This window comes from Priapulus caudatus, unplaced genomic scaffold (assembly GCF_000485595.1).
Source record: "Priapulus caudatus unplaced genomic scaffold, Priapulus_caudatus-5.0.1 Scaffold1156, whole genome shotgun sequence".
NCBI classification, from domain to species: Eukaryota; Metazoa; Priapulida; class Priapulimorpha; order Priapulimorphida; family Priapulidae; genus Priapulus; species Priapulus caudatus.
In genome coordinates, this window is record NW_014578217.1 from 5,420 (window position 1) to 17,052 (window position 11,633).

At 52.9% G+C, this 11,633-nt stretch overlaps 1 protein-coding gene across 1 annotated transcript; it reads left to right on the plus strand.

Annotated features, from left to right (window-relative positions):
• Positions 1-1,963: 1,963 nt before the first annotated feature.
• Positions 1,964-6,443, plus strand: LOC106815604 (splicing factor, arginine/serine-rich 19-like; the record flags this gene model as incomplete). The annotated part of the gene is given in 5 exon segments (XM_014820086.1): positions 1,964-2,065; positions 2,401-2,538; positions 2,777-4,499; positions 4,857-4,950; positions 6,335-6,443. Coding segments are annotated over 5 exon segments (2,166 nt in total), but the record flags the coding sequence as incomplete, so codon positions are not given.
• Positions 6,444-11,633: the final 5,190 nt, after the last annotated feature.

Here is an 11,633-nt window from a genome sequence, read left to right on the forward strand (position 1 = left end):
CTGCTCTGTCAGCATTAACTCATGCACGCATTGCACACGAAACACTTGCACAAGTATTGCAGTATCTTTGTCCTGGCATTGAGTCTCAGCAAATGAATGATCAGTGAGAATTTCCAGGAACTGATACAGTTCATACGGGTTTACTGGTTCTGACAAGGCCAGGGCGTCTTCGTGGGCAAGAACCTGTGCCACTCCAATCTGCAGATGGCCAGTGGATGCTGTTGTTTGGTTTGTCTATCGAAAGACTTGCACTTGGGTATCATGTCGAGGTGTCTTTTCGGTGGACTCCCGCATTCTACTGGCAACCCACTGGAACAAGGCTTCATAACAGGCCATCATCACAGATGCGACTACTTATTTATGCCACTGCGAATAAACTGCAAAAAGCAAGAGACGATGTTTTGCAACGATGTGGAGGCCAGTCAAAGATTGTGTGTCTGATCCATCATGAATATCTTTTGCGTGAGCAGAAGGGCTGCGCCATTCATTGTTGTGTGGCAACATGCCAAACTGGTATTCGATGGCGCTGTCCACATGGTTTGGGTCATGTTCAGTGTGATGTTGGCATGTGTCTCCATCATTTCAAGCTAGACACCCATGACAATCAAGACAGACCTATTACTGTTGGATGCTATGGTCCAGATCTACACCATGGACATGTTCAGGTACCTCTTGTCCTTGATCATAACGAAGAAAACAATGGTGCTGAGGACATTCTTGCTCTTTCATTCAACAACACTGATTTGGACGATATTCCTTGTCATCCACTTGAACGCTATGCCATTGGAGGAAATGATTATGCATCCGACACATGCCCCAACGTCACATCTGCAACAGTTAATGTCGGCTACCTTTCGGAGCGTACCTCAAATGCAACACTTGGACATTACTTGCTCAATAACCATCTCCAAGTGTTAAACCACACGACCAAGTCACAGAAGCCACCTGTCGCTGCACAGAAAATACTTCAGCAAATCTGTGCATGCACACCAGAATGGACAGTGCCGCTGCTATATCCAGAGGCCCAGCTATTTCCACGCATTTTCTGGAATATGCATGCAAACGCAGTTACAGGTGCATTGCCTGCCATCATGTTCACTGATGCATAGGGTTGCAAAGGGTCGGAAACTTTCCGGTAAATTTCCGGTATTTTTCCGGAAATTTTCCATGGGAAGTTAAGCCCGGGAATTTTGGGAATTTTGCTTAAATTCATCAAAAAAAGTAGCTTATAACAGTGAACCTTTTTTGTGGGATACACATAAGGCAATTCTAGGTCTTGTGGCATATTTTGGTTAAACTATCCCCAATTCAATGGAATTGCAACCCTCTGCATGCACAGTCAGTGCATTCTTCCATCACATGTACAGCTGATTCTCAAGATCTTGCACACTAAATAGTAATGAGATGCAGTGGCAGATCCAGGAAANAAAACACTTACGTGTAATAATAGAATAATCACTGCCTTGCCCATACATTTATACATGTCATTCTACATCATTCACCGTCATTATCATTCATGATCATTGATTATCGTCACTTCCACCACCACCACCATCCCCATCTTGCATATATCACAATCACCGGTTACCATCAGGCAACATTATCATATCTGTCGATAGTTTGAAGCTCAAGGAGCCTCCGACTTCGACTTGTGCGTTGGAATTAACGCAGGTTTGAAACCATTGGGACTAGAATTCTTCTTCGATATAGCCGAAATTCGACTTGTGAATTTAGGCTTAGTCGAAGATTTATTAAAGTAAAAACAAAAGGAAAGATCGGGACTTTTGTGGAACTTCGACTTGGCAGGTTTTCCAACTTGTGCAATGTCGCCTGTATTGATTTATCTATAGACTGAAGGCTGACCTCTCACTAACGTTACTTCTCTCTCTCTCCTTACTTTCCTCTTACTTTCTTTCTTCTTACTTACGTTCCTCTGTGCGGCGGCTCATTATGGATCCTGCAGGAGAATCAGAAGAAGCTGCAGCTGCAGGCGATGGCACTGGAGAAGCAGGTTGGAGGTCTGACCCAGGAAAGCACGAACCTACTGAAGGTGCGACTCGCTGAGGTACGGTTCTAACACACACTCACTCACCTACGCACCGTGGACCCACACACACGCACGCACGTACGAACGCACACACACACACACCCACCCACGCCCACGCACGCACGCACCCACATTCACGCGCACGCACGCACGCACCTATTGAAGGTGCGACTCGCTGAGGTACGGTTCTAACACTTACACCCACACCCACGTGCTGAGATGGTGTGGAGAGTTGTCCCTCCATCCGTTCTTTGCATGATGCTGTGCAGAAACCATGCGAGCGTGCGTACCCGTGTGTACACACTGTGTATGTAACGTGTCATGATGAGTGTGTGTGTTGTATTGTCTTGCAGCTGGGCATAGTGGCGTGCACACCTGCAGATCTACTTGCCAAGGCGAAGGAGATAGTTGCCAAACACAAAGACTTGCAACAGGAAGCTTCGAAGCTACAGACTACCATTAACGGCCTGGAGCTCGATAATCAAAAATTGGTGAGCGCATAATTACCATGTTAATTAATCAACGAGCGCATAATTAACTCTATTAATGAATCCTTGTGATAACTAACGTCGTCGAAAGGCAAAACGCAATCTCCGCTAGCGAACGCATTTTTCCGAATTTTGTCAATCAATTCAATCATCGTCGGGGTGGGGGCGATGGCGGCGCTGTTGCCATAGCGACGATCTCTTACCTTATCGTCATGGTGACAGACGTTTCTTTGTCTTGCAGCTGCAGCAGCGGCAGCAGCAGGACGACATGGCACCACGGCAGCAGGAGAAGCAGCAACAGCAAGCAAGGGAGAAAGAGAAGGTTAAGGAGAAGGGTAAGGAGAAGGAGAAGGGAAAGAGGAACGGACAGCTTAACGGCGTGTGCCCCCCTCCCGCTCTCGACACGACGACCCAAGAGTTCATCGCAAAGGAGATGACCTCTGTGATGGAATACCGTAAGAAGCTGTTTGCCAAGGTCGGCCGGCTGGAGTCAGAGGTCATGCTACTGGAGAAGACAACACAGGAGAACAGCGAGAAGGCTTCGGCCTCTAACCGCAAGCTGGGAAAGTCCTCCTCCTCTTCCCCGCCCTCCTCCTCTTCCTCTTCCGTCTCCTTCCCCTCCCCCGCGGCGGCTGCTGCCGACCAGCTAACGACGGTCGCGATGTTTGCTACGTCGGAGAAAGAGCTGAGCGTTGATCAGCGTCACGAGCTATACCGCATGAGCGTCTCCACACCCCTGACCTTCCCTCTCCCTCTCCCTCTCCCCCTCCCCTACGCGATGGGCTTTCCCTTCGTGAAGACGGAGCCCCGGAGTCCGCGGGGGAGGTCCCCGAAGCGGGAGCGCGAGCGGGAGACGCGGGAGCGAGAGCGGGAGAAGGAGGAAAATCTGAATGCGTTTGAGCAGCGAGTGAAAAGCATCATCATGCACACGCTCAACGAACCGGCGCCGGCGCCCCCCGGTGGCAGGCGTGCCACGCGAGAGAAGTCGCAGCGCAAGGGAAGCACGTCCAGCGTGGGATCGAGCTGCAGCGACCCCACCTCTCTGCCTGACCCCCTCCCCCTCCCCATCCCCACGCAGCAGCAGCACCAGCAGAGGGCGCTGCCGATGTTTGCGACTCCGTTCGCGGCAGACGCGCGATCGCTGCTTCAGGCGTGCGATACTCCGCCACCGGCGTCCGTCGCCCCGGCGATGCGACTGGAGAGCGTGTCGCCCGCGGCAACCGACCGCGATGTGCACGAGTCTGCGTCGTTGCCGGCGGCGACCGCGTCGGCATACGCGATGAAGCCGGATTACACGAAGTCTTCGCCCGCGAAGCTGGCGCTGAAGCGGCATCTCAGCGAGGAGGCGTCGTCAGGGAGACGCGAGGGCGCCACCGGCAGAGGCTGCCGGGGCGTTGCCACGGCGACCGACTTAGAGCCGGGAGAGATCGTCCGCGCACCGCCTGCTGGTGGCTCCCTCACGGCGGCGAAGGAACGCCGCCTCTCGGACGCGTCGTCTTGCTCCGACCCCGAGGTCAGGGTCAAGGTCACTGGGTCCGGTCGCGGCGGGGCGGACGGTGGCTCCCCCGCGGGGGAGGCGGAGAGCGAGCGTCATGGCGGCGCTGCAGCGACGCGTTATAACGGAGTGATGAAGGGAACGCCCGTCGTGCAGCTGCTGCGCCTAGGTAGCGGTGGCGCCCCCTCACAGCGCAAACCGGAGGGCGACGACGACCGCAAGGAGAGGTCGCCGAAGAGGAGGCGTGGCGGGAAGTCCCCGAGCCGGGGAGGAGGAGGAGGAGGAGGGGGAGAGGGGAAGAGTCCCAAGCGACAGACAACGGCGGAGGCGGTGGCAACGATGATGGACAATGCAACGCGACCGCTCGCCATCACCGCCATCTCGTCGCCCGACAGCCCCCCGATACTCCTGTCACCGGCCGAACACGCAGCGCCCCCTGCCGCCGTCGTCGTTGCAGCAGTGAGTGCGGGTGAGTGGTCTAGTGTGTCCGCGCGTGCCTGCGAAAACTCTGCCCGCGTGTAAAAATAACGCGCATTATGATTACGTAAAATTCCCTGCGTGTAGGCGTGGCACGCTTGCAGGCAAAATTCTCCCTGCATTCAGAAATAACGAGCTGGTAAAGTTCCCCGCGTGTAGAAATGACGTGCGTATCAGGAATGTAATTAAGCGCTTGTATATGAACTAGCTTTATAACGTAGAATCACTGCATCCGCCTCGCACGTCCGTTCACACGGGCGAAGCCACATCACCGTGCAAGCATTCATCATGACCGGTGTGGAATGCGGTAATTTCACAGCTTCTGTTTCTGTTCTGTCTGCATGGGCAGGTGATTGCGTGAAGAAGGAGAAGGAGGAGGAAGAGGAAGAGGAGGAGGAGGAGGATGCAACGTGTGTGAGCAACGCAGGAGCAGAGAGCAGCCGGTGAGTCATCGTCGCAGAGTCAGGGGAGGGGACGAGTCATCGATATGTCGACTTATCATAATACAAACCTCGACGATACACCTATCGATACGTTTGATTGTTCACGATACTCTTGTCGATACGTTTGGTTGTTTACGATATATGTATCGATACTCTACTGATTAAAATTCATTTGATCCAAAAATAAAAGAAACGTATCACAATTCACAATTCCATTGTAGTTGTTTACTAAGGCCTTCATGATACTGATTGTAAGTGTACATGTGATTGGTAGATCCCAGTTAAGCTAGGTAGTTTCTCTGGAAATTATCGCAACACGTATTGTATCATGAAGTCTGTATCGTATCGTGACGGCTGTATCGTGATACGTATCGTATCGTGAAGTCTGTATAGTATCATGAAGGCTGTATCATGATACGTATCGTATCGTGAAGGCTGTATCGTGTTACGTATCGAATCGTGAAGGCTGTATCGTGAAGGCTGTATTTGTGATACGTATTGTATCGTGAAGTCTGTATCGTGATACGTATTGTATCGTGAAGGCTGTATCGTGATACGTATTGTATCGTGAAGGCTGTATCGTGATACGTATTGTATCGTGAAGGCTGTATCGTGATACGTATTCGTATCGTGAAGCGTATGCGTGATAATTGTATCATGAGGCTGTATTCGTGATACGTATTGTATCATGAAGTCTGTATTTGTGATACGTATCGTATCATGACGTCTGTATTGTGATACGTATTGTATCATGAAGTCTGTATTTGTAATACGTATCATATCGTTAATGATGGACAGTAAAAACTCGCGAGTAAAAACCTGCATTTTCCCAAGTCAGCCTAAACAGGTTCTTACATAAATGGTACTTAGCACAAATTGGGCTATTTAGGTTCTTTAATAGGTTCTTATTTCTAAAGAAAACTTCCCAAATTGTTTTTCATACGGTATAGTTCCCCTGGTTCGAATGTTCATCATTCTCCCGACTCTTCCCCATATGCTCGATGTGTAGCCAGTGGAGATTATAAACAATATCGATAACAGGTATTTATTGTGTAATTGCAACAATAACAATTCTCATTTGCATTTTCCATCTTGGCATTAGCAGTGTTAATAAATGACAGTGATAACGCACCCGCGTCTTCAAAAAAAGATCCAAAATGTTGCTCTCCATCTTATTCGCCAAGTGCCCACATCTTTTTTATAACGATTTTGGAAAATAAGAACCTGTTTCAAATTTTAGGCTCAACAGGTTCTTGTTAAGGAGGGGTATACCTGGGCCAATTTTTCGCCTAACAGTTTCTTCAATAACTAGGTTTCTTACTCACGGTTTTTACTGCCAATTGCAAATACAGAGATTAATATCATATGTCCGTTGTGTTTGCAGCGATGCCTCGGACTGTAGCGATCGACCAGGAACAGCAGTCAGCAGCAGCAGGCAAGCCGCGGATTGTGGAGGAGAGCGGGAAGGGCAGACCGGCCGCCTCAGCGACTGACAACGTCCCGGTAGATGGCGGCCAGCAGTCAGCAGCAGCCGCCGCCACACAGCCGTCGCCCAGCGCTCCCAGCCACATTCTTCACACGTACACATGGCCGGCTCCGCAACCCGCCCACAGACGGGCCCCTCCCGCACGCACACAAGGGCCGCATCACCCCCCCGTCACCGCCGGAGCCACCAGCCCAACGCGCCTCGCGTGAGCGACCGGTGACACCCTCTGGATCGCCGCGACCCGTTCGAGACGGACCGGGCATCATTCTCCGACGCCGAGCCGTGACAGCCAGCGTTGACTTGCCGCCGTACTGCCCGCGAGCGTGGCGGACAGCTTCAGCGCCTGGTGCGCCGCCACACCGACAGCGGGCGACGGGCGGCGGGTACGGTGGCGCCCCCGTGAGATGCAGGCAGTGGCGTAACTTACGACCGAACAGCATTTCAAAAAGAAGTTTTAGCGGTAAAGGTGCGGGGCAGTGCTGGCCAGCCTCTTGCAGCAGCTACCGCAAGCGCAAACAACTCAACAAACAACTACAGCAGGCAACAGCAGCGCACAGCAGACACGGCGCTTGCGCAGCAGCAACAGCAGCAGCAACAGCAGGCAAACCAGCAACACAACAGCAGCAACAGCAGCCAGCACACCACAGCACAACAACCGATGCAGACAGCAGATGAGAGCAATCACTACACGAACCGAAGCCTGTGCATGCAAGCAGGCACACAACTACCACGCCGGGCGCCAGGCGCAGTCATTGCAAGCCAGTGCAGACAACGCGAGAAGTGAGGCAACGCGAGGCAGTGAGCACGAAGCGAGGCCAGTGAGACCAAAGGCGAGACAGGTGAGCGCCACGATCAAGATAGTGAGACAACACGAGATAGTTGAGAGTAGTTGAGCTGTGTCGCAACTTGCATACAGACGTTCTCCAATCTGATCGTCATGGCAACTCTCAGCAGCAGCCAGCAACAACACACAATAGCACAGCAGCTAGCAGCATCAACAGACAGCACCAACAAAACAACTACAGACAACGAACAGGCAGCAGCAGCTACAGCAACAACAGCAGCAGCAGCAGCTACCAGCACACACGGGCAGCCAGCAGCGCTACCAGCAACAGCACTACAGCAGCCACAACAGCAGCAGACAGGCAGTGACGCAGTCAGCGACTGATGGCACTGCGGTCCGTTGCACGTCGTATTCTCCGCCCCGTCCCAGCATTCCGCAACCCCCTGCGCTCACTCGCTCGTGCGCCCGCGCAACCCACTCGTCACGGGATTCGCCGCCCGCGCCTCGTCGATGCCGCTCTTCCCCTGCCGCCGGCAGCGCGCCGCGAGCCCTCTGGTGGCGCCCCCTACATCTATGTCACTAACTGCGCTCGGAGGGCGGGCGTCTCCCACGCGGGCGGCAGCACGGGCAGAGGGCGGGCGACGCAGCCGGCAGCGAGGACGAGGAGGAGGATGCTACTCGGCACTTCCGTATCCACAAGCCACGTTCGCGTCGCCGCGGGGAGCGCATCCACTGCAGCGACCCATGCTGCTCCGCAGCAGGGGCGCCAGTAGGAACCTGCCCCTGTCCCACCCGCCGACCTCCCACCCCCGGGGACGCGTTGCCGGCTACGGCATGACTATTCGCGTCGGCGTTGGTCAGGCGTCGGCCGGCAGGTGGAGCCACGCTGGCCTTTCGGTCCTGTAGGGGATGTGAGCGGGGCGGCGGCTACCGGCCGGCGTCGCTTGCTGCCTCGTGCTGCGGCGTGGGACGGCGGGCCACTCATCGACATTACATCATGTCTGGCTACGACAGGAATGCGTCGCCACGCAGTCGATAGACACGTGGCGACGCCCTACAGCGCTGTCGGTGGACACGGTGCGCCCCAACGCGCCTGCCAATGGACATGTAGCGCCCTCTACCCAGCTGGTTAGCCACGTGGCGCTCCCTCCTGCTGCCAATAGAATGTAGCGGCCCCCTACCTCAGCTGGTAGGCACAATGCGCCCCGCATGGCAGAGAGAGCAGAGAGCCTGATGAAACACTACATGAACACTGCTGCGACGTCTGATGCTTGTGTGTCGTGCTAGTGCGTAACTGCATACGTTACACAACAGGCCATCGAGTCACAGCTACCATAACACTGCCACAGTCCATCAGGAATTTATACCTTCTCCCTGTTTTATAGTGATTGATTGATTGATCTGCTTGATTGATTGATTGTGATGACTGACTGATTACTTGTTAGACTTTGTGTTTTTTTTCCTTTTCTTAGTACTTAGAGTAGTTGTTTTGTGTACCCGTGAGCAATCGTTTCTCGACGGTGAAACGCGTCCTTTGAATGCGTTGCGTGTACAAGCATGAATGTATATTTTCTTGTCCTAATTTTAACTGGGCCGTGTCGTGTGAGACCTTCGTGAAACTGTCTGCATGTGTACACCCCATCAACGTATATCACTCCGATGTTTTTAACCGGGCTGCGATCGTATGGATGATGCCAATCAATAAACGACTCGAATGCTTCATCGTCGTATCTCTCTGCGAAGTTTTGTGCGTTCCGTCGTTGCGTGTTTGCTTTGATACTGTTCACGTTATATATGGCGCCACGCATGGCCCGGTGTGAGTGTGTTGACCGATTGACCGGAGTTGCGTGGTTTCTCTCTCTCTCTCTTTTGTCTCTCTCAGTGCTCACTGTCATCTCGTTGCTCTGTGAGCATGTCTGGTCATGGCAGAGTGGTGGCGATGCAGAGGAAGATAGAGGACCAACTATGGATGGCGTCATGTCTGTGATGGGCCAGGGATTGTGCGTCGATCCAACGTGGAACGGCACCTCCGCGGCGGTTACGCGTGTAGCGCATCTGTTTACCCTCCGCTTCTTGCACTCTAACGACTTTAGCTAGCAGTGTGTGCCATTGCATGTGTGTGCGGTGCGTTGTAGCTCATCGTCGTGGTAGTTCGTTGCTCGTCTAGTAGACGAAGCGCATTATCCTGCACGTGTGTTCTAGTTGAGTGCAGCGTTGTTAGCTCTGTAACATTGTTAGCTCTGTGCATTTGTTAGCTCTGTGTTGTTGCTTCTGCATTGTATAGGCTCTGTGGCATTCTCATGCTCTCCGCATTGTTTAGCTCGTGGCCATTTGTTAGCTCTGCATCTTGTTAGCCTGTCATTGTTCAGCTCTTGCATTGTAGCTTGCAGTTGTTAGCTGCTGCTGTAGCTCATTAGTTACTCTGTGGCATTGTTGCTCTGTCATTGTTAGCTTCTGCATTGTTAGCTCTGGCATGTTGAGGTCTGTGCATTGTTAGCGTCTGGCTATGTAAGCAGTGCGTATTCTTTATCTCCTAGCAACTGTTTATCTACGCACAGAGAGAGGGAGAGAGGGTAGTTGGTTGGGTGGTGGGCTGGGTTAGGTTCAGATGTAGGGGTTGGGTCCGGGGAACGTGGTGTAGGGTTAGGTGTGTGGTGGGTAGGGAAGGTTAGGGTAGGTTGCAGGAAAGTGTGTGCAGCGTGCTTGCAACTGTGCTCGTTTCGCCATTTAGTAAGAACGCCAACACCAGCGACGAACGTCACTTGCTTCCAACGTTGTGGCGCACCTATACATTGTTTATGATGATCGGTGAATGTGTAATTAATATTATGTCATCTAGAATTGCGAAGGGAGGAGGAAAATGCCAGCGGATGTACGAGTTGTATAGAAGCCTGTTGCCAACGTGTGGTGCAATACATGGCCACTCACCGTCCGTGTAAAATAACTCCCACCGGTGAAGCGAGAGAGAGAGAGAGTAGAGACTGACGTCAGTAGTGTTGTAAGCAGTCTTCAGACCCATAGACATCGCGTGCGTGCGTCCGGCGTGCGCTGCGTGCCAGGGAAAATTTCGTATTCCTATTCGCTTGTTCAGTACTTCGTCACTGCCAATTGATTACTGTTGACTGAACGTCGGTGACTGTATCGTTCTTGGTTATGCGTGTGTAGAGGACAAGTGGAGAGGGAGTGGCAGGGGGGGGAGGAGGGGGTGGAGGCGGGCGCGGGGGGGGGAGGCAGGCCGCAGGGCGAGCGCTAGGTTATCTGTCGATTAAGCATCTAGTTTCATATTGTTGTAAAACCTCGTGTGGATGCGGATGGAAGACTCGCGAATTGACGGCTGCTAATATTAATCAAAACGGTTAAACCAGCTACTGTCGGCCTCCTACTGCCTATGCACGCACGATAATACAAACAATGGAACTGACATGCGTAGATATGTCACGCACGCACGCACGCGCCACGCACGCCATGTAATCCGGTAGGCGTGCAGCGTGGTTCTCCCTCGTCCAGCATGAGTTTTGGCAGTCGTAGTAGAAATTTATTGTGCCTAGCAGCTGCAGCCTCGTGTCACGTGATCCACACTCCACTACTCTACTCACTCCTCAATCACTCCACTCACTCTCACTCCTCACTGACGCCGCCCACGTATCCCACCTGTCGCACGGCGATGGAAAACTACAGGTGTACAGGATACAATAGTTCAGTTTTGCAGGTGGCGTCCTCTGCTAGGCAATGAACGGACAATGACCTGCACGCGAGGCCGTCATACATTCTAGGTTGGCCGGTGACGACGAAGTATGATGTAATACCGAATGCCGTGCAATTAATTGGCAGCATGAGGGGAGCCTAGCAAGTAAGTGTGTGTGTGTGTCGAACGTGACCGGGTGGTGACTGGCGCGCGGGTTAGGCGCCGAACGTGGAACTGTAATGGCGACTACGGTCGGCCCGCCGCAGCACGCGCGCAGCTATCTCTCGCGACCCGCCGCGTGACGTCACGTCGCCGGCTGGTTACCGTCGTAGCGACTCATACGCCGGCGAATCTGCCATCCATGGTTGTGCTCTACAAACGCCGTCCTCTCAGGTGTGTGGCGCGCGTAGCGCCCCTACCAGGGTGCGTGGCCCGGGCGGTGCAGGCGCCCCTACCAGCGCGCGTCGCCGGCGGTAAGCGCCCCTACCCGGCGCATCGTCGTCTATCGGCGGTGTCGATTTTGTAAGAGGAACATAGCTAATAGAACTGACCGACCGATCAGCCCTTCACTACCGTTTTCATATTCGTATTTTTGCAGAAGTATAAAATGAGTCCGTTCACAAGAACGCAGGTTGGCGCAACATCTGCGCTAGGAAATTTCTCTGAAATGACAAGGAGTTTCTTTCGTTTTTAATTGTAGACTTTTCGTTTATTATCCTCGTGTAATA